The 23,662-nt window shown below is 44.8% G+C and overlaps 1 protein-coding gene across 1 annotated transcript in view; it reads right to left on the reverse strand.

Moving 5' to 3' along the window:
* Positions 1-23,662, reverse strand: part of AK8 (adenylate kinase 8) — a 65,296-nt gene that overhangs the window by 25,326 nt on the left and 16,308 nt on the right. The window contains exons 5-10 of the mRNA XM_063316190.1: positions 22,183-22,251; positions 17,102-17,183; positions 16,310-16,381; positions 14,781-14,981; positions 12,599-12,730; positions 9,055-9,144 (exon numbers count right to left, since the gene is read on the reverse strand). Of these exons, the coding sequence (XP_063172260.1) occupies positions 9,055-9,144; positions 12,599-12,730; positions 14,781-14,981; positions 16,310-16,381; positions 17,102-17,183; positions 22,183-22,251 (646 nt within the window). The remainder of the gene's footprint in view (positions 1-9,054; positions 9,145-12,598; positions 12,731-14,780; positions 14,982-16,309; positions 16,382-17,101; positions 17,184-22,182; positions 22,252-23,662) is intronic.

Here is a 23,662-nt window from a genome sequence, read left to right on the forward strand (position 1 = left end):
CGCCAGGTTGAGCTCTGCGGCTTTTTTCCCGCCGTTTCTGCTGAGCTCCCCCTCCTTCCACCCAAAGTCAGACCGCATCCTAACAGGTTCGCGGGAACTTTCAAATTTTTAAGTAAGGTTTTTAAGGAAATGGGACAAAACAGACATTTATATTAAAATGACAGGACGGTCTGGAAATGTTAAAAAAAAACGAGACTGTCCCGTTCAAAACGGGACATATGGTCAGCCTACATAACATTCCCTTCTCCCACCATTGTTCCCCTGCAGTTGGGATTTGCAGCCAGGCTGCCCCTGACTCAGAGGTAGCATGGAGACCTCAAGACTGATGCTCCATGTTAGCCCTCCACGTGTGGACCTATTCCCCTTGGGATACAAGCTGTCCTTGAAGAAAGCGATCACCATGACTCAGAGCAGCCACATTAAAGCTGTAATGTCTCAGGAGGTGGTCTAAACTAGGCAGAAAACTGCTTGCCTTCCATTTCTGGTGCTAGAAGCAAATAAGCAAGGCACAATGCGCAGTCAATGGCCTCCTTGTTCACAGGCGACTTCCATGAGGTTGTCAGGAACACCGGCCGGCCACCACTGTCATTGCCACAAGGGAAAACAAAACATCTTACCCTGAATTGTTTGGCCTCAAGCAAACAACAAGGGTAAGGAGTTAAACTTGGAACATTCTGATGAAGTTGTCAACTGGCATGCTTTCAGGGGATTACGACGTGCCCAAATTTCAAGCCATTGGTCTCCTTTTATCCCAAACATGGTCAAGTTTCAACCTGTATCTCAGAACTAGGGGTACCGTCCCTAAAAGAACCTGCATTGCTAGCAGAAAGACCCATAATTGGGGAGGTTGGGGTACATGAAAATAAAATTAAACAGCTTTTATGGCTGTTTTGCCTGGGCAGTCAAGTTTTCAAATTATGCCCTTGAAATATTGTAAGCTTCCCAGTCTTTTGGGAGTCAGCTGGCCTTCAAAACCCCATAAGAAAGGGAAGGGAAGGGAAGGGAAGGGAAGGGAAGGGAAGGGAAGGGAAGGGGAGAAAGAAAGAGGGAAGGGAAGGGAAGGGAAGGGAAGGGAAGGGAAGGGAAGGGAAGGGAAGGGAAGGGAAGGGAAGGGAAGGGGAGGGGAGGGGAGGGGAGGGGAGGGGGAGGGGAGAAAGAGAGGGAAGGGGAGGGAAAGGGAGGGGAGGGGAGAAAGAAGGAAGGGGAGGGAAGGGAGAAAGAAAGAGGGAAGGGGAGGGGAGGGGAGGGGAGGGAATGGGGAGTACTGCACTTAGAGTCATATCTTGGGGAATTAAATCCTCCAGAGTTTCAGATTTACTATGCTGAGGAGCTGACTCTTGAAACTGTGAGAATTTCTTTTAAAACGATGCAACATCCACCTACATTCTTTCCCAACGTTCTCCACTACGTGAGGTTATTATCACGAACTGAATCTTGCAAATGACAGAGGCAGAAGAGGAGAGAGAGAGAGAGAGAGAAACCCTTCAAAAGCCGTGGGAGAAATTTATGGCAGGTGCAAGATCTCCAGGAAGAGTTCCAAACCAGCCCTCCAAAACCTGTTTCCTTTTGGAAATGCATTGTCTGCAAGAGCCAGGCTGGCCTGGAAAGTGGAGCAGAGATATCCCAAGGCATGATGCATTCCAGCAGAGGATATATTTCAAAACACTGGAATACAATACCTCTGCTTTCTTATTGACTTCCTTACTTATTAATTCCCTTTCCAAGTAGGGAATTTTTTCTTTGTTTTTGCAGTCCCCAGGCGTTGGCCCTTGCCTGTAAGATGATACTAAAGGCTAGAAACCTGGCCTTACAAGAAAATTAAGGAAAACTGAAAGTTGACCATCTCAGTATACTGAATTATGCATCTCTTCTACCAATTCCTCCACTTCCTTGCCTTGGCGTGGCCATTAAATGCACGCAGTGTTGCCAAAACCACGCCGATGACACCTAAGAATCTAAAATAGCCTTCCAGCTTCTCAAACTTCTCCTCAAATTCAGCTCTGCATGGGAAGCCGGGGAGATACTTTTACCCCCTCGCTCTTTCAAAAGGCTCAATGTCTGAAAGCCAAAAGATGGATCCATAATGGATGCCTGAGCAAAACTTCAAAAACATAGACACTGAAAGCCAAAAGTACAATCTATAATGAGTACCAGAGCAAAACACCCCACAAATGCATCCTCCGATTTGAAGCTTTTTGTTCAATATCCTCGCTTTCTACAAAGACGAAGCAGCTTTTGACATGTATTGACCTAACTTCTAAACCTATAAATCCTTGATATTCACGACCCCCACAATGGGCTTCTTGGGACAAGTTTGGAAGGTGCTGTCCGTTCCTTGTTGCCAGAAGTTGGAGGTTTCTTTGATACCATGGCCAACTTTGCTTTTCTCCTCCTCTTAGATATTTTCCCCCTCCTTCCCCCAGTAGGTCTAAAGCCTTCCATCATTAATTCAGATGCCTGAGGGTTGATCTCAGGGTTTGACAGTTAACATCTTGCCCTGATTATCAGCTACTGCCAAGGGCTACTTCCACTGGCTTGGCGTGTCATCCCTAAATTCAGCAAAGCGCAAGAGCAGAATACCTGATTATTCCACAAAGGTCCAATTCATTTAATGTTATTTGAGTCCTCCGGGGAAAACCATCCGTCTTCCTGCTGACCACAAAGTTTGGAAGAGTTATTTCTTTCATAAAACATGTTGGAAAATAGATTGCGAGGATATAGCCTATTGGTTACGGTAGACTTTTTCCTAAAGCTAGATGGGACGTCTGGAAGTTGTCGCTTCAACGCATCTGGATGGAACCAACCTGGGTCAAGGGGGATCATTGGAATCAGTCCAGCGGGGGAAACTAGCAAAGAATTTGACTCTTTGCTGGAGCAACAACTCTACTTAAGGAGCTCTCCCAGGTGCTGAATGTGACTTCTGCTCTGAACCTTTTGGATTCCCTGTCCGTTGCACTTTTCCAATTCTACCTCTTCAGATCTTGCCTAGAATCCTAAAGCTATTTGGCTCAATCCAAACAAAATACAGAATGATGTGTAGCTGACCAACTGTAAGACTCTTTCAGTGCCAACCACAAGTGGTTCAGTTTTAAAATGCTATCAAAAATGCTCAAAAAGCAAAAAATATTGACAGCATGGCAGTAGCTGGGCTTTGTATACATTAATGTATAACATCCAGGTGCATAATTAAACTTCAGATTGTACAGGATGGCCATTGGGGAGAGGAGAAAAATGCTTTTCCCTTAGTTTGTTGACTTGCTGTCTCTGGTCAAGAGAAGGTAATTTACAGCAACTGTTTTTTATTGAATTAATCAATGTATACATTAGTACCATGTCTGAAAACATCTCAGTAGTTGTTACTAACAAATCCCTAATAGCCATCAATAACCAAATCTTCTGCAGCTCCATCTTCACCCATCCTATTGATTCATGTTTTGTTTTGTTTTCTTTCTTAGAACAATGGTTTTGAGATCAGCCATAGTGACCAGATTCATACATTACACTAAGCCCATATCAAACAAACCAGCACTGGGGATCTCCAGGAAATGTCTTTCATTTCTCCGTAAGCATGCTGGCCTTAAATGTTCAGAGGGGGTAAAAGATCCAGAACTGATTTTAATTCTAATTTGCTTCAGGGTACATCTATCCCAAGGCCAATGGATCATCTGTAGAACACACATGTGATAGCAATAAATTGCCATTTTGCTTCTCTTTACAAGCCAGTTTGAGCAACCCAAAGCTGCCCAAAGGCTACGAGAGGCCCAAATCATTGCCCATGGCCTCTTTCTGTTTGAGAGAGAATTTGGGTGGAAACACTGAGGATCTACAACTGGGTTTGGAACATCTTTCCACCAGTGACGGTCTCAACGGCATGTCCTCTCCAACCCCTTCACCAAGATCACCCTGATTTCATTTCACCTTAGTGAAGGCGACGGGCCTGCTTCAGTCTACAAGAGTGATTTTCCTTCGTACTTTTTCTAAGCTGCCTTTTTTTCCTGCCTTTTTTTTTTGGTCTCTCCGTGGGTGGCTTTATCTTATTTTTTTGTGTGCGTGGACTGAGAATTCTAGAAGACTCCAGCTTTGAAGAGCACTTCTGAAGCAACCCAGAGACCAGAGACTTCGTGACAGGGATGCATGCGAACTACAGTTTCCACTGGAAACCACAGTTCAGAACTTGCAAACTGTGGTCAACATAATAAGGACAGGCGATATCTAAGGCCATCATTATTTTCTTAACACCACTGCTGTTTTTCCGGCTTTTGAATCCAGCCAACTGCAGCTTTGCTATGCAGCTTGCTAACGCACCGCCTGTGATGTACCGATAATAAACACAACATCAGGAAACAGCCTGGTGGAGCAGCTTTTATCGATTATGTAGCACCACCTACTGACAATATAAACTCCCTACAAGGCAAGGCGAAAGATCACCAGCTTCAAAATCTTGGCTCCTCCTGGTGACTCTGTGGGCATTTCCATAGTTTTTGCTGGCAGCAGTATGGAAGTGGTTTGATCTCTACAGTATAAGGATTTCCTAGTGATCTTCCCCACGGATACTAACCAGGACCAAGATCAGCTAGGTGTTGCCACTTAGAGAGGCTCCCAATTCCTTGGAGTCCAACTTCATTACACATCTGTGCAGTTTTCTTGGTAGCATTCTAGAAGGGGAATGCCATTGCCTTCTTCCAGGATATTTCTGACTTCCCAGTAGGGCCTTCAGCCCTGGTGCATGGCCTCCACCCACATGGCCCTTCTTAGCTTCTTGAGATTGGCCAAGGCTGGCTAGGTAAGAGGGGACTTAAAAAGGGAAATATTGGAAAAGTAATGAAAGAGCAGGAATGGGTTGGGAAGAATATTGAAATAGATTTCTCGAGTGGCTAGGCTAGATTCTGATTCTCCGCTTACCATCTTATCATTGCCAATTTCTAGGACCAACAGAAGAACCTACTCTTTTCTTTTACAGATCTCTTCATGATTTTCAATTGCAAGTTGGGTTGGAGTTTTATTATTGTTGGTGTTTATTGGCTGTCTTGATTCTTGCTGTTTCATTATTGTATGGCAGTGTTTCTCAACCTGGCTGGCTGGGGAATTCTGGGAGTTGAAGTCCAACCATCTTAAAGTTGCTAAGGTTGAGAAACACTGCTGTATGAGCTGCTATAACTCAGCAATGAGTGGTGGCCTAGAACTGTTTTCAATATATAAGCATTTTTAAATATATACACTATTTTGTGATTCAAAAAAAACAAAACCAGTGGTCCATGGGAATGCTCTTATCTCTTACAAAAACACCCATCTAACCCTCAGTTTCTCCTAGAAGGTGAGCCTCTGAAAATATCTGTTTTCTGAACACCAGAAAAAGATCCAGAAAAGTCCATATAATTATTAATATAAATGTTCTCCTGACTATCAAGTTTTACCACTGGTAGGGAAAAGACTTTGGCTGTTCCTACTTCTCTTTCAGTGAAGAAAACTCCAACAATTCCCAAGCGGGGGAAAAAAAATGTCAAAAGTTTTGATGGGAAAAGGGCTTGGAAGCAGGAAGCCATCCCAAAAGATTTTTCAAAAGTATCGTCAGAGAGAAGCTTGAAAACGCATTCACAAAATGGGCGATTTTTAGAATCCAAACATAAATTGCCAAGCCATTTTTTTTCCCCTTCACTGGAGGCCCCCAAGGCAGGCTTGAAGGGAGAAGGACCCTCAATATACAGATGAACTGAACTTGGAGAAAAGAGAAAAATAATCTGTTTATTAGTTCTGATTTGGATTCTGCCTATGTGTGTATACGGGAGTGTGTGTTAAAAAAAGAGGGGGGAAAAATGAAGAGGGTTTTTTTCCTCCCCAGTCTACCATCTCACACACACACAAAATAAAATGAGGAAGGATGACTACACAGCCCTTACAGCTTGTGAAAAATTAAACTCGACGGATTCAAACTGTCCTATTTCCACATCAAAAGAGGAGGCGCGCTGAGCTCTTCCCAACTTATCTTCAAACGCCAGCACCCTAGAAAGTTTCATGAAAAAAGAAAGAGAAAAAGAGAGAGAGAGAGAGACAGGGAGAAAGCAGAGCCCAGAATTTCCCGTGAAGCCGCCGTCTCTCTTCCTTTCTCTTTCTCTCCTTCATCTAATTATACCCTTGTGAGTTTATTAATCAACTTGTAAATTATTTAGCAAGTAGCCATGCACTGTCTTCAGCTACTACAAACACACGGCATGGGAGGACGGGCTGAGAAAACTAGCAGACATCCCCAAGGATTTCTTAGCCATGTTCAGGCAGCGTGTGCCGAGCTGTGGTTTTAGTTCATTTTATTTTTCATAAAATAAAGAAGAAATAAAACCCAAGCTTACCTCTCAGACAGGAAGATTTACCTAGCCTTTCAACGCACAGAGAGGCTTGGTAAGTTGTGTCTTCCCAACCCCTTTATAAAAAAAAAAGCGATAATAAAATGAAGGACGGAAAGAAAAATATTTGCTCTCGTTAAAGACTTTTTAGAGATTGAGGGGATGGATGGGGAGGCCAGCCAAAATAGGTGATCCCAAACCTCCACGGTACCCCAAATTGTAGAGACCACACTCACCCCCTGCCCAAATGTCAAGTATAATAAAAGGAAATAAAATATGCCCTTGGATGAAAGGAATCGTCCCCGTTTCTTTCTTGTTGCTGTTTGTAGTAAAGTAGAGGTGGGAATTGGAAGATTCCCGAATCCCCTTCCTGTTCCTGCTCAATCTCTCCAGCCACCAGGTAAAAGAATCCCACGGGGAGAAATTCAAATGTTACTCTTTTTTAAAGGGAGGGCAAGCAGGACATTACCAGAAACGGGTGGTTGCCAGTTTTGAGTGCTCTCATTTTGATTTTAGGGCCAAAAGCATAAACTTCACGACAGCCAGAAGGATGCTTTTTCTTTCTCTGCCTGTTGCCACCAACAACAACAAAGCGCAAGGCATTAGGACATATTCTTGCACAAGTCTGCTCAATGAAATCTGTTCTGCTGATCTTTTTGTCCTACAAATTCACCCATCCTTTTAAGCCGTGCGTTGTTCAAGGCTCGCTCGCAAAACCCCAGTGCCTGGGTTCACAGATTATCCCACACAAATGAAGTGTGCTGTGTGAACCAGGATTAAGGTTTGTGTATTACTTTCACCCTTCACATCTTCTCTTCAGTGGTACTTTGGGGGCAAAATTCAGCCTCGGTGGGATCAGAGCAGAGGAGAAGACAGGGACAGCCGAAAGGATGAATGGAGTTCAAGAGTTATTTTGATTTGGTTTTGTGGACCCACAAAAGACACACAAGGTGACTAGATTCACCTACTATGGTAAGGTAAGGACGTGTGTGTGTGTGCGTGTGCGCGTTCAAGTCAGTCTTGACTCTTGGCGACCGCCTGGACAAGTCCCTGCAGTTTTCTTGGCAATGTTTTTGGAAGTGGTTCACCATTGTCTTCTTCCTAGGGCTGAGAGACTGGCCCAAAGTCACCTTCATGCCTAAGGCAGGACTAGAACTCACAATCTCCCAGTTTTTAGCCTGGTGCCTGAAGGACTGCTCCTAAGGCATGGTCTGCTTAACCATAATTTGCTAAGCTGCCTTCACACATTGCCTCAAGACATAAAGCAGGAGATTTTAAGCAAGGGACACAAATCCCCTTGGGTGGGACTCTCTGTGGGCTACGAACAAATCCTTGCTGGAAATACGATGGCCTGGGTGCAGCCCTTGGCTTCTCAGAAGGAACAACATACCCCAGGACTTCTATGGTTTCATAGTGGCTGAGATGCCTTCAAAGGCAACTCCGCCCTTTCATCCCTTGAATTTTTAGGCAGCTGAGGTTGCCACCACAATAGCTGAAAAGGCCCTCACTCCTTCCCTGGAGCCTTCCTGTTAGGAATCAAGGTCAGGGAGAAGACATCTCAGTCAAAGCTCCATAAAGGCTGCACAGAAATTTAAGGCATGTTTTAAAGACACGGAGGAGCAGTCTTCGACAGCATCAGAAAGTTAATAATCAGAATTAACTCCAGAAAGAACTTTTGCTCAGCTGGAAGGCTTTCTGCTAGGACAGGAATACGTAAATCTCTGAGCTCTTTATCCGCACACCTCAGAGCCTCATCCAGTGACAAATGCCAAAAAGCCACAGCTATTTTGAGACAGAACTACATGAAAGTAGTACTCTTCGCGTCAAAATGGGTTTAAGTGCAGTTTTTTTAAAAGTCTAGATTCCCCTCCACACACCAGAAAATAATTGGAAGGTCCTGGCCCCACCCAGGGAGGACATGGCTCCACCCATCTAATTTGCATCAGAACTACCCCACCTACTACAGCTCCAAAGAGTAGCCCCACCTCTCTTTTTGGCCATCAGCCCCCTGCAAAAGCTGGAAGCCAGACGGGCTAGGGCATTATTGTGCAGACTACCAAGTTGAATAACTTCACCTGCCAACCTTGATCATTCTCAGAGAATACAGGTAGTCCTTGCTTAACAATCACAATTGGGCCCAGAATTTTGGTTGCTAAGTGAAGCAGTCATTAAGCGAATCCAACCCGATTTTACGACTTTTGCAGTGGTTGTTAAGCAGATTACCGCGCATTAAGCAAACCTCATGGTCGTTAGGCAAATCGCCCGGCTCCCCATTGATTTTGCTTGCCAGAAGCTGGCCGGGAAGGTTGGAAATGGTGACCATGGGATGCTGCGACGGTCATAAATGCGAACTGGTTGCCAAGCGCCCACATTGTGATCACGTGACCGTGGGGACACTGCGATGGTTGTAAGCGCGAGGACTGGTTGCAAGTCGGTTTTTTCAACACCTTCCATCACTAAACGAATGGTTGTTAAGCAAGGACTACCTATATTTTCTTCCTGCCCATTGCTGGTGCCATTTTGGCTAAATCTCCCCACTTGGAGAATTAAGCTCAGGATTAATAGAGACATTTATTGACCCTGATATTAATTGGATTAGTCTCATGGGGACGTGTCCCCAGGGATGAACACGGCATGGTGATTTTCCTTCCTTTCTTCCTCTCCCCAGAAAGCCCAAGGTTATTTCATTCCAGAAATTTGTCACCCCTCTCCCTACCTGGCCATCCGCTGTCAGTGTACGACTTAATTAATTCTCCGAGTCGGGTACCACTGGCTACAGCTTCCTTAAACATTCGCCCGCAGCAAACTGAGAAGAGGAGAAACAGAAAGAGGCAAGGTTAATTTTTAAAAAGGAAGGGGGGAAAAAAAGGAGAGAGAAAGAGAGAGAGTAAGGGAAAGGGGAGCCGGAACCAAACAGATGGAAGGGAGAACAGAATGACAAAAAAGCAACAAAAAAAAAAGCTGGATATCAAAAAGGGTCACTGAATAAAATAAAAGCCATGGGGTTTCAGATGCTTTTTCCATCACGTACCTCTTCCTCTCTCTGTCCTGGTGTACCAAACAAAAGCAGGAGAGAATACAGAATAAAAAAGAATACATTTGGCAGGGAAGGGTTTTTTTTCCCCCCCTTTTTCTCTTTTTCATTGTGTAAGGCTGGGGGAGAAAAATACTAATCAAAACAGGGCACAGAAATACGTAGCCAGCAGAGAGCTGATGGGTCGCTCACGGGCCATAAACTTATAATTACTGAAGGAACCTGTTTAGAAGCAGAACTGGGATTTGCTGGCTGAAAAGTTGTCTCCAGCACACCAACTCATGGAGTGTTACTTTAATTTCCTTCTCCAGCCTTTGCCCTGCATATCTCCAGGAAAGACCCCCTTTTTGTGGGGGGAGATGGGCGGTGATAGAAATTGGAATAATAAATAAATAAATGAATGAATAAATAAATAAAATAAAAGACATTTGAACGGTCCACAGTAGGGTGAAATCACCTCTGAGCTTGAGTTTGACTCTGGGGATTTTATGAACCCAACCATATAATGTTCTTGGCAGAAGAGATTTGTTATTGCCTTTATTTTATTTATTTATTTATTTATTTGATTTCTACAGCCGCCCCTCTCAGCAAGTGACTCTGGGCGGCTTACAACAATAAAACTGTAAAACAGTTAAAACAATTACAATGAAAACAGTTAAAACATAAAATAAATACAAAATAAATACACATGGCTGCCACGCGAGCAGTGTATGGATGTTAATACAGCCAAGAGGTGGGACCATCCACACGGTTGAGGCCCCAGGCCTGGGCACAAAGCCAGGTCTTCACGGCCTTATGAAAGGCCAACAGGGTCGGAGACATCCTAATTTCTGGAGGGAGACATTAAGATTTCTCCCTCCAGAAATTAGAAATTGTATGATTTCCCAGGCTAGCTTATAACCGTGGGAACACTTGGCAGCTCTCCAACCAAGTATTAACCAGGCACGGATATCTAAAGCAGGAGGAAAATAGAACTAACATACGTGGTCATTGCATCAACATGGCAATCATGCTACCTGAGTCCTTGTGACAGACAATTATTATTATTATTATTATTATTATTATTATTATTATTATTAATTTGAATTTATGAGCCGCCCAACTCCAACAGACATAACTGCATCCTTTGTGTGATGATGATCATGATGCAAGAGTCATAATTTTGACATCATCATGGCTTGTAACAGATGCCTGTGGTTGCCTTTTCAAGCTCAATCAAGCTCAGTTAGATCCCACCATCTGGCTTAAAGGAAACTTGTTTTAATCTGCAGGTCGCATTCCAACTCATGTTCAGACATGCAGTTAATTTTTCAAAAGCTGCACCTGTCTTTATTTTGGGATGAAATTTTAAAACGTGGGTCCCAGATTTTTGAGAAAGTCTGTTCCTTTTAGACTCTAGAGAGGTGTTTCTCAAACTTGGCAACTTTAAGATGTCTGACTTCAACTCCCAGAATTCCCCAGAGAGCATGCTGGCTGGAGAATTCTGGGAGTTGAAGTCCACACATCTTAAAGCTTCCAAGATTGGGAAACACTGCTCTAGAGCACCCTTTCCCAACCTGAGATCCCCGGATATGTTGGAATTTAAGTCCTGTGTTTTCCCAGTAACACTTGAGGTGTACACAGGTTGGAGAAAGCTACTGCAGGGTGTCCCCGAGGCTAATCTTATTTATTTAAAAGCCCAACTTTCTACTCCCATTCTGAATGGAATTACCTGGATGCGCCAGGTTATATTGGAGACCAGCAAGTTGAATGGTGGGGCCAAATCTCAGGAGATTAACCACACCTACCACTACAGCTGTCAGCATGTTAGCAGGCCCAAGCAAAAGTGTCCATAATTATCTTAAGAATCCTAGTTGATTTCTATCCAGATATTTTAGGGATTCCTTCTTTCTACTATCTGCCTTCTTCCTAAGATCTGGAATGACAGACTGATCGATTGATTCAATTTCCATCCCATCCTTATGTTGTACAACTCCAACCAGTATACATAAAGCTCCTACCTCCTATTTTCCTATTTGGGTTGGGCTGAGAGGAAGGGACTGGCCCAAAGGATCTTATCTGGTCCTCTCAAGTGTGCGAAGCCCCATTCCCTGCAAGTTTACTCAGAAGAAAATCCTCCTTTGGTGAACGGGGTTTTCTACCCCTTGAGCACACATAGGCTTGCCCTGTCGCGTTGGCGATCCTTTGCATGCCTGCTCAGGAGGAAGAAAAGGAGGCCAAGATGGAACCCAAGATCTTCTGAAGGTAGAAGAGATCCTTACTGCTAAGCTACAGCTCTTTTAGAAAAGCCAGACGTTGTTTCTAAGGATCGTGATGATGCTGATGATATTTATATCTCAACCTTATTTTGGACATCTGGGGGTGGTGCATATAATGCTCCTGCCTCCTATTTTCCCTACAACAATCATCCTGTAAGGTGGGTTGGGCTGAGAGAGAGAGACTGACCCAAGGTCACCCAGCAAACTTCTCACAATCTCCTGGTTTCTAGTCCAGAATCTTCACCATGATCCCAAGCTGGCTCTCAGAATAAAATTCTATATTTATGTGTGCAATGGTTGGATCACAGAAAAGGCTTTTTCAATGGCTGTACCCAAGCCGTGGAACTCTCTGCCTCATGAGGCTGGCCCATCCTCATGTTAGTCTTTACTTAGATGGAAAAAGATCTCTGCATTTTGCCAGGTTTTTGCTCCCTAGGATAAATATCAAATCCTGTCTGAGATTGGGCTATCACTATCAACGCAATCTATTCCTGTTTGCATTCTCCTGTTTTAGAGAGTTTATTTGGCCAAAGAGGAATGAATTTTCAAGAGGTCATATTAAATTGTTGTCAGCTGCCTGCTGTGGTATATATGCATTAGAAAGATTTGCTTAAAACAAGCAAAAAGAATCTCTCGCGGACAAAGATACCCATACCTCTTTCCGTTAATTTAGCAGGTATCTTTCCAGATTTTTGCAAAGGAGAGTTATGTGAAGGGGCAAAGATTTATCGTGACTTAAGGGCATACCACAGCAAAGAATTCAGATAGTTGAAAATGTCCTTATGGTATATAACACAAGAAATCCTGCCAGTGGCAAAAATATACCAAGTGATGACTTTATCATATTGGTACCCTCTGGGTCCAAGTCAGAAGTTTCCCTATACTTGCTTTCACTGCTAAAGGGGCACTAGAAGGTTACAGAGGAAAACGCCCAAGGGGACAAAGAAGAATATTTATTGAGAACAAACCATTGATGAGGCCGTATTTCTGAGCTATTAAGGCTGCCTGCAAACTTTTTCCAGATCCTGGAGGTCCACAGAGAAGAATCCGGGGTGAAAATGGGGCATTGCTTCGAGGTGGAAGTCGGACATGTGACAGAACTATTAAAAAAAGAAAGGAAGAGGCAGAAAGTGACACCAGCACAACGTAAGTGCAAAAAATTTCCACTGTGATTTTTGAACACGTGGACAGATCTTGGCTCTCATGTGGCTAGAGGGAATATCACATTGAGCCCTCCTACACATCTGGAATTGTAACTCTTTCTCAGAGTGATATAAACAGAATTACAAATTGGTCTTTTCTTTCTGCTGGATCCCATTTCATAGGGGTCATACAACATGCAAAGCCCTAAACCATGTTAACCACAGATAATTCTTACAGTGATCCAACAGGCAGTGCCTCAACAAATATACCAGGCCCTGATGTCCTGGTTCACACAAGACACCAAGAATAAAGTTGGGTCCCCATAACACACTGAACCACGGACTTCCACCTGAACTGTAGCCTAGTTTAAGAAGTTTGGCAGCCCAGATTTACTGTTCCATAATTAAAAAATAATGGTCCTATGCATATTTATGGAGAATGGAGATCACTTTGAAGAAGGAACTCAATGGCCGCTCAATAAACAGTAGCTTCGCCCTGAAAGGGAGGAGGAAGTGAGAAAGAAACTCAAGACTTCCCTACGTTGATTCTCTTAGGTATAAGAGGGAGGGAGAGAATCCTTGACAGTCTTTCAAGGTTCTGTTATTATACCCTTTAAGAATAAAGTAAAGTTCCAGTAAAGTTCTTGCGGTATCTTTTTCCTGACCTGGCCCACCACAGAGGGCTGACATGATGTAAGAGTGAACTCTCCTGAGACTGACACTGAGTAGACCTTCAAATCTTCCATCGCCACCATAACTGAGTCCCTCAACCTTGCTGCTGGTCATCCTCTTCTTCTCTTTCCTTCCGCCTTTCCCAGCACTGGGGCCACAAAATGGCAGCTGTGATGGGCCCACTCAATTGCCATACACCCATTTAGCAGGATGCTCTCTAGCATCAGGACCCTGGTGGGCCTAAAGTCATTGCTGCAAGTAACCAGGATGCTAAAGGCTGGCATTCTGTTTCCATCAGGACAGTGAGCCAGGGTTGGGAGCCTAGTAGGGCACAGTAGGGCATGGAGGCAAGCTGATACATATCAGGAACGTCTTCCCTATCCCTTCTCTCCACTTGCATGAATTATCTCTGCAGGGGTCCCTGGGGCTCTGTTTACACACTGCATCCCTTACTGGTTAAAGAAACTTGCAGATGTTTTCACACTTACCGATCTTCCAAATCCTGATGCCAAGATGCTCCCAGTTTGTTAGCACAAGTTGATCCCCAAGTAAATATCAGCTAACCAGACCCAGCTTATCTCTGTTCTCCCCAAGCCGGCATATCCACGATACAAACATCTCCGGCTAACCAGCCTGCTTACAAACGATGCTTAATTTGCAGTAAATAACCAAGTTAATTAGGAATAATGATCCCCCAGACTCCACATCTAATTATTCTTAAAAAAGAAAGAAAGAAAGAAAGCATCTAGATGCTTGATGCATCAACTGAAAAAGGGAGGATTTTTTTTTAATTCCAATTTTCAATTTCTCTCACTGCATTATTAATTAATAATAATTAATATTCAGGCTGCGCACATGCATTTGCAATCCGAGGCATGAATTGTTTATGAATGATGATGTGAACTTTTAAATTTAATTAAGTAATTTAGAGGTAATTAATTTGCAAATTCCAAATATAAACTTCTGGCTTGTTTACTTTAAAAAATAGGGGCCTTGAAATTAGCAAGAGGCCTTTTTCAAAATGAAAAAACACAGAGTGAAGTTATATAAAGAGGCTATCAGCAGCAGACAGTTGGGAATGGAGCAATTATTTAAAAAAAAAAAAGACCTTAAAGAAGTGATTTCTCCGTTTTCCTACTTAAGAGCCTAAACAAAAATAACAAGCAACGTTCAAAGCTAAATCAACAGACCAAAGCGAATGAGACAATGTTCCTTGCAAGGATACCATAATGTTCTTTGACTCACAGGACCAGGGTTTGTTGATTAATACCATTCCATTCAAATGTAGTCCTTTAAGGATGATTCGTACATGAAGGTGCCCCCCACCTGTTCCTACCTTGGGAGAAGACATCCGCACACGGCTGGTCTGCATTGATTAACTTCATGGATTTCCCAAAGGACTGGATTATTCCTGGGAGGTTTCGATGATATTCCAGCAACCTCTGCAAGGTCTCTTTTTCAGATATGCCTTCGGGTGCCTTCAAACGCCAACGTATGGTCTCATCCGTGGGCCAATCAAAGGTCGTATGATACACCTCTGGGATAAGACCATGCGTTAGTTAGACTTGACTTAAATTCTGAAACAGTATTTCATTCATACGCTGAGCTTATCCTCAGAAAACATTTGGAAGAGGAGCTCAGCTGCAACATCTAAGACATAAGAATGCAGATGTTTCTCCATACTAGTCCCTCTAGAAGAGAGGCAGACACGGTTGTCTCTTGGTGTTCTGGATGATTAATTCCATCTTCTCCAGTCGGTAGGTCTAATCACCAGGGACTATACAAGCTGTAGTGGATAACATCTGGAGGGCATCAGGCTGCCTATTCCAGTTCTAGAATCATCCTCAGTCTCACCAACTGCTACTAGGAAACAGGACGTAGACCTTTGCAGTTGCCCAAAAGTCAAGTTTTCCTTTATCTGAAATGTGTGGTGGGAGCAAACCTTGAGCACAGTAGGTGTCCCACACAGTTGGGAAGGTCTGTCCTGTTCTGTGATGGAACCATCAAAGAGGAAGAATGGGAATTGTTCTGCAGCAGCAGGAACATCTAAAGCTTCCTCCTTGGTGTTCTTCAGCTATTCCGCACTTGATCCCCCATAATTCCTAGCTTCTTTGCCCACTCTCAGGTTGGTGTGTCTTCCTATACCCAAGATGGAAGAGAGTGTGCAGATCACCAAATCACTGCGCTAATTCCTCATGCAGGCAAAATATTGCTTTAGATCTTACAAGGAAAAGCCAAGTCAGACACGGAGCGAGAAATGCCAAACGGAAAGTGGGGAGCACACGATCACCTAGCTAACATGAGACAACAGCAGAGAAAGCAAGAAAATTAAAAGTTTACGTTTGCTTTATTGGTGACAGCAAGGGCTTTGTTAGTTTAAATCATGCCAGAATATGGAATATGTTAAGGCTTGTAGACATCCCCAAAGATCTGACTATTCTGTTGAGGACGCTTTAAGTGAACAAGGATGGAGAAACAGAGCTGAATCGGAAGGGATGAAACGTGGGTGCACAGACTCAGATGCTTGCTCCTTTTATGGTTTCAGCTGGTCCTGGTAAAAATACCACCCAGCTGTGGATTTTGAACTATAGCAAAAATTCAAGATCTCAGCCATCTCATTGGGTCCACGGGGGAGATGGGAGGGCAGGGCTACGTGATGGTATCAGAGAAGGGGATATTGACGAGATCTGTGGTCCAATACATCCGACAGGGAGCGGGCTGAAATGTTATTGTTTCCAAGTAAAGATTATGGCGCTTTGCCCCAAAGACCAAAGATTTTTCTTTCGCCACGGCTGGTCTCCAATTCCCCATCTTTGCAGAACCGCAACGACATCCACCATGGAAACCACCCACAGCAAGATGTACCTCCTGTGGTCTCATCCACTCTCTTCCCTAGATTCCGTTCAATCAGCACGATGTCGGGAGCGTGGAGCACCACTGGAAAAATAATCGAGGGAAACATTACTCGGCCGGGCCTGAACATGGTTTTTTCCTGTACATTGGGGCGGGCGGGGTGGTGAGCAGTTCTTCCAGATCGAATCACATTGAGGTTCTCCTTTGTCTTGTCCTGGGCAGGCTGAAAGCTATTTTAAAATTTATTTTGCAGATGTTTGGGGTTTTACTGCTAGAAAGGGGAGGAGTGATACACTTACTCCAAAGCTTTTGGGAAAGTAGTAGGAGAAAGGCAAGATGAGAGCCTCCCCCATTATACTAGCTGGGTGTTATACCTACTCCCTCCTTGTCTGGACTCAGAAGCTAAACGCAGTTGGCTTCAGCCAGTATTTGGACAGGAGACACTAGAACAGCCCAAGGCTGTAAGCTAACATTGGGGAGGAGACATTCTGAAGGAAGGCAGAGGCAAATCTCTTCTATACCATTGCCAAGAAAACTTCATGGCTTGCTCTCTACACTAACAGTCAAGCTCCGCTTAATGGCATCTTTACTTTGCCTTTTCTCAGGGCTCAACCCTCCTTACCAGATAGACTGGGACCCAGCCAGGTTTTTGCAATATTAAATCAGTTCACCTTTACAGGGTGAACAGGCTCTTGGTGGCTTGCAAAAACTGAAACCTTCTTGGAGCTTCCTCCCTCTGATATCTCTGGAACTGGGTAGGACATAGAAAGCATTAAAAGAAAATCTGATAAGGCGAGTCCATACCGACGTGTCTAGGAAGGATGCCCATCACTTGCAAGGACCTGGAGAGTTCCCGGGTGTCCGGAAGGCCTTCAAGAATCCAACCCTGGGGGATAAGATACATAAAATTAATCTATCGCGCTGAAGAACATCTTCAGGACATGAATGGAGGACAAAACAGAGGACCATGGAGGCTTTCCTGTTTTCCAAAGAGAAAAGGGTGGCGCCTAGCTGAATCCTGCAGAGGGAAGCTGAGCTCCAGCCAGTGGATGAGTCAACTGAAGATGCTCTGTTAATCTGCAGAAGCTCAAAAATTATTTGAGGGGGGAAAAAACCTAGGAAGATGGCCTTCAAAACAGTTCAATAATTGCAAACACATTCAGACAAGGACTCTGAGTGGCTATCCAGAAGGGAAGGAAATACAGGTAGTTCTCATCTAGCAACCGCAATTGGGACCAGCAACTTGGTCACTAAGTGAAGCGGTGGCTAAGTGAAACTTTACGATTTTACGGCCTTACTTCAGCTTTTCTTTAAAGCAAGGAAAAGCTGAAGTAAGGCTATAAAATTGTAAAGTTTCACTTAGCCACCGCTTCACCTAATGACCGAGTTGCTGGTCCCAATTGTCAGTAAAGCAGACCTGCAAAGGTCATAAATGTGAGGACTGGTCGCAAAGTTACTTTTCCATCACCGTCGTAACTGCGAACAGTCACTAAACGAGGCAGTCGCTAAGCAAGGACTACCTGTAGACCAGTTAGCAGCATGCTGCAACATTTCACTGCAGGTCCTAGTTGCAGGTCCTACTCATACCCATAACCCATTCACATAGATGCATTAGGAATGCCGGAGAGCATCCGGCAATGGACTGTGGCGCTCGGCTGCAAGGATGTAGACCCATGCAGCAATGTTTCCCCTGAAGATCACAGCCCGGCCATCCCACTTAGAGCGGAGACATGCCGCTCCAGTTTAAGAGTGTCTGGCTTTGCAGCAATGCAATCGTGGTACTAGAAGGGGGGAAAAAAAAACAAGAAAGAGGTGGGGGGAGTAGCTTGACAAACAAGTTGCCTATAATTAAGCCTATTTCAAAGTGGAGGGGTAATGCATTATAAATAAGCCCCACTAAAACAGATATATGGGTCATCCTCTCCCTCCCCCAGCTCACAAAGGGTCTTCCTTTCCAACAGCCCAGCCAATCCCTAATTAGAATACATTATCCACCGGCTTGACACTTCAGTGAAACGTCTAGTCCACGCGAAGGTGCAGCTCCGCTTGGCGCAGGCTTATTCGTATTCCGCTGGGCTCCCTTTGCCAAGCCCCTGGTGGCTCGGTTCTGTTTTATCACACATCAAAAGGGCTGTATGCTCAGGGCACTCCCCGCCGCCCCCGCCCCTGCCTGGCTCAGAGCCGGAGGTCTGAAACAGCTGTGAGTAGAATGATATCACAGGAGGCCAAGCTCCAAACAGATGTCAGAGATGGGGGGGGGGAGAAAAGGAGGAAGACAAGGAGGAGGATAAAGGAGAAGAGGAAGGGGGGAGAGGGATGGAACCACGTGGTGTGGAAGAAGGCAACCCAAGTTACATATTGATTTTTGTCCCCCACGGGCTACCATTAAAGGCTAATTAATATGGTCTTCACACACTCAAGACTGGACCGGAGTTTCCTTCCCAGGCAAATAAACCCAGCTGTTCGGCGGGCCACTCTGCCATGCACAAATGGAATTAAAGATGGGCACAGCACTTTCCCATCTCCCTCTTCCTCCTTCGTTTGATCCGCTTTGAAACAGGTCAGCATGGATTATACCCAATCAAGCAGGAGGGCACCAGCATATACTGCACTGCCCAGGCTGGGCATCGCTGGTCGAATGCGAAGCGTTGAGCTGACTGCTTGGGGAAGAGGCGATTAAAACTCTCCACTCAGCATCCCAAACCAGAAGGGCTCTTGAGTTAGCTCAGAAACTAATTTTAATTAGTTTAATTAGTCTGAGACTAATTTCGTCTGAGAAACTCAATTTCTGAAATAAATTTTCAGAAACATGTATTTCCCTCCACCACCACCACATCACATTGCCCCCACCCAATCTTTTGAAGAAACAAAATCTGGGCGATTGTCTTGATGACCTTCAGGCTTCTCCTGACCCTCATTCTCAAAATTTCAAAAAATAAACTATCGGCAGCTAGGAACTTCCTTGTATATTTTCTCACGTTCCAAGATATGTCCTGGTTTTCTCATCCAAACCAGAAATATCTAGAGTGACTAGTATCCGTTAAAATCGATTAAATACAGTGGATTGATTTAGACATTACGTTAGGCCTTGATTTGATGGTGGTTTGTTGAATAAGCCATCATTGGCTAGGTTCACACATTATGGTAAGTCACAAACTGGGTTCTATCACATGGTGATACAATCACTCAAAACCGACCCAAACACATTATAGCTCAACACACTGTGTGAGCCAATGCAATGAATCCTAAGAACTGATGGATATTATTAGTCTGAGATCTTCACATAACATGCAAAGCTGATTTGCTTGGTTTCTGGCTTAGCATGTGATCTCAGCCCAGCCATTGTGGCTTATTTATTTACTGATTGTGTTTCTTCGCCACCCATCTCGTGTGTGTTTGCTTATTTATTTATTTACTTATTCGTCAAACTTCATCACCGCCCACCTCCCCCACACGATGCGGGGGGACGGATGGACGGACGGACTCTGGGTGGTTTACAAGTGAATAAAAGAATAAAAAAGAAAAGATTCATTATACAATATAAATGTACACAAATATAAAAACATAAAGTGTAAAATACAGAGGATAAAATCCAAGATGGTCTTAGTGAAATTTTCCAGGGCCACAAGGTACCAGCCACCCCCATGATGGACTATCCCCGCCTCACCCCAAGCAAGGTGGCATAGCCAGGTTTTCACTCTCTTTCTGAAGGCTGGGAGAGTGGGGGCCTGCCTCACCTCTGGGGGTAAATTATTCCAGAGGGTGAGGGCCACAGCAGAGAAGGCCCTTTTCCCCTGCCAATCGACAATCTCTCATGGACAGGGACCCTATAAACTCATGGCATAGTTTGATATGTGAACCAGGAAACCAGGTTTGACGTGACATGGCCTAGGGTAATGTGTGAACCCAGTCACTGACGTAAAAGGTTTCAACCCCAGCTTCTCAAAACTAGCTGAGGTTCCCTTCTTTCTTTCCGAATGAGAGTGTGGAAGACCAAGCCTCCTGCCTTAAGCAGAGCCGTTCCTTTGATCTCTGCATGAGTTCCTGATATGGATGCTTCTTCTAAGAAAAAATGCCCAGCGCGGTGATTCAAATACAGATGCAATGGTCCTCCGCAGAATTTTGCTGCTGCTGGGAAGCAAGGCTGGACTGAGCCCCAAATCACGCAGAGACACGGCTGCCTCCCTCTAAGTTCAGAGAGTTTTCAGCTATTTAATATATTCTGCATAGCCTACTATTTGGAATCAGCTCCCTGGGCAAAAGGTTGGCTTTGAAGTGGCTTCCAGCCAGGCAGTTTTCTCGGCCTCTATAAATTCGTTGTACTGCCCTGAGAATCCAGCATCAGCCCGTGAAGGAGGAAGACCGAGTCGATAACCCATAATGCACCGAAATGCTGAAACCCCTTGCCCCGCCAGCTGCTGGATGTAGAACTTAGCGCTAGCGGTTCTTTTGCTCAGAGGGCTGCAAGACACACACACACACACACACACATACCCAGATGCGACCACTCACAATTCTAATGGCATTTGTATTAGGGGAACAAGCCCTCCAGGGTCCTGGCAGCCCCATCGATCAATAAGAACGTGCTCCTTGGAGGTTCCAAGTGACAGCTATAAACCCAAGAGCGTCAAAACAATGGCACACAAAACCCAACACACCTGCTATAGGTGGGATGGAAGCTGCGCAATTAATGCCGGCCGAACGGCACCACGGGGAGAAATAAAACAAAGAACAAGGGTACTGTAGCCTGAAGGCCCAGTTCACACAATCTATTGACATTTTTCTTCCAGCATAATATACTGACCTGCCTTGCAAGCCACAGACTGTAAATCTGGCTTGAGGAGCAAAACCTACAATCTTTGCAAGATTTCCTTCCCCACTCCGCCCTTTAAGTTACTTCGCTGCTCCAAAGGGAGAGCCACAAGGCGGGGGGGGGGGTGCCTAACACGGGGCCGCTCCGGGAACAGACCTGCTGCTAATTATGCAGCTAATTGTCAGGATCTATGAGATTATTTCCCTGGCAGAATGGATCCTGCAAAGGTTGTAATACCCCCTGGAGTGTCATGGTTGTTCTGACATTGCTAAGGGCTAGTGGTTAAGGTGCTGGGCTAGAAACAGGGAGATGGTGAGTTCTAGTCCTGCCTTAGGCATAAGAGCCGGCTGGGTGCCCTTGGGCCAGTCCCTCCCTCTCAGCCCAAGAGCCAATCAGGTGAGGAAGGAGAGTTCTAGTCCCACCTCAGGCATGAAAGCCGGCTGGGTGACCTTGGGCCAGTCGCTCTCTCTCAGCCCAAGAGCCAATCAGGTGAGGAAGGAGAGTTCTAGTCCCGCCTTGGCATGAAAGCCGGCTGGGTGACCTTGGGCCAGTCGCGCTCTCTCAGCCCAAGAGCCAATCAGGCGTGGTAGGAGAGTTCTAGTCCCACCTCAGGCATGAAAGCCGGCTGGGTGACCTTGGGCCAGTTGCTCTCTCTCAGCCCAACCCACCTCACAGGGTGGTTGTTGTGGGGAAAAGACAAGGAGGAAGGAGTATTAGGGATGTTTGCAGCCTTGAATTATTTATAAAAATAATAAAGGCGGGATAGAAAATAAATTAAATAAATAAATATCCCCTCTGTGTGACAGGATGGAGGTTGGCAGGGGTTGGGTTTTGCCTATATCTCTTTTTTTGGTCTCACATGCATTTCCTACCTTCAAATGGCAGAAAACTCATGGGCCACAAGTCACCCACCCATGCTCTAAGCCATGGTTTAACCTTGGCTTTACAGATTCTGTAATGTTATGAGGGAAAGACCTTGGGAGATTCCCTGTGTTAATATTTGTGGGTTCACTCCTATCCCCTCTCCACCGCCTCCCCAGCCCTCCCTTGGCAAGCTATCGGCCATACGTACACTGCAGAGACAGTCTTCAAGCTGCAGGCGTTCCTCAATCAGTTTGGCCCACAGAACTTCAGGGATTGCCTAAATAATTGTTAAAAAACAGAGAGGGAACAGGTGAGTGAAACAGAATTTGATCCAAACCAAATGCTAACACTTGATTAGAACGGACTCAAAGGGCTGGGTGGTTTAAAATCTGTTGTAAATGTGGGACAAAACCCACAATGGAAACAGCTGATGCTTCCCCAGTTTGACTCCTTAATGTTTTAGAAGTAACACAATTTTCAGAATGGGGACACCTCTAGATTAATAAGAGGGCGCCAACGGAAAGGGGGCACCCAAGATTTTTCCCCTAGCTATCATGCCCTTAATTCTTTCACTGCTACACTCGACTTAATCAGATTTTTTATAATCGTCCTTTGGTCATCACTTGCCATGTTTGACTTTAATCTGCACTGCTGAAAAACAAAAGGTCCTTTGGTATGGGGAGTGACTAAAGGTTAAAAGTTTGGTCTGAAGGTGTTGTCAGAGATCCCATTGGCTTCCACCTCATGGCATAAGAGTTTTGCTTCTGTCGAGGGGTGCCATGGCTGGGCTGTGCTTAAGCATCCTCCATTGGCCTTAATCCGACTGTGAACAGGGGCCACTGTTTTGAGAGAGGGAAAGACTACAGTCGATGGGATAATGGAAGGGGGGGTTGTTATCCCCATAGGTGGGATTTTCTCAATTTTCCAGAGCTTTGGGTTTGCTTGTTTTTATTTTTTTAATCCACACCAAGTGGATTTCCAGGCCCATACTCTAGTTTTTGTATGATCCGGCCTCGATATGACGGGAGGGCCATGCTCCCAAGTTCCAGCCGTTTTCGTCATAAGAGACCCATCTATGATAAATCAGATACAGCAGGCAACTGAAAGATTCAGTTGATCAGCCTAAGTCTATCAACAGAGGAAAGCTTCTCCATTGGTTGGGTAAAATAGTCAAGTTTCCTCTGAGCTGAGCTAAATGACAATTTCACAGACATCTCCAAGTGGTTTACTTAGCAACCAATGCAGCCTCTGCAGGCTTGGCCTCAATCCTTTTTTATTTCTTTCTTTGAACCCTTTTATTCTTTTTTCCTTTCTTCCTTTTAAACATTTCAAGCTGCTTCCCATTTAAAAAATAATAATCTCAAAGCAGTTTACAATGAAATTCAAATGGAAACATTTCCCACAGCCCAAATTCCTGGAAGCCAACCGCAGTTCCTCCAGATTAGCAGCCGCAACAGAACCAGCAGTTGGTGGACCAGAGTGACAAATAACTCTCAGGAACTTTTCTACTCTTTGCCAGCAACAGGGAGCAGGGGCAGCCTTCCTTCAAAGGAGACGGGATGCAAACCATCCAGGATCGAGTGCCGAGAGTGGATTCATGGCAGACAGGTGAAGGATGGACTAAGTGACCCAATTAGGCCTTCTCCTGGGTCCCCAATGACTCAAACCAGGCTCCAAAGCATCTATGG

The sequence above is a fragment of the Candoia aspera genome, chromosome 16, assembly GCF_035149785.1.
Source record: "Candoia aspera isolate rCanAsp1 chromosome 16, rCanAsp1.hap2, whole genome shotgun sequence".
Lineage (NCBI taxonomy): Eukaryota > Metazoa > Chordata > Lepidosauria > Squamata > Boidae > Candoia > Candoia aspera.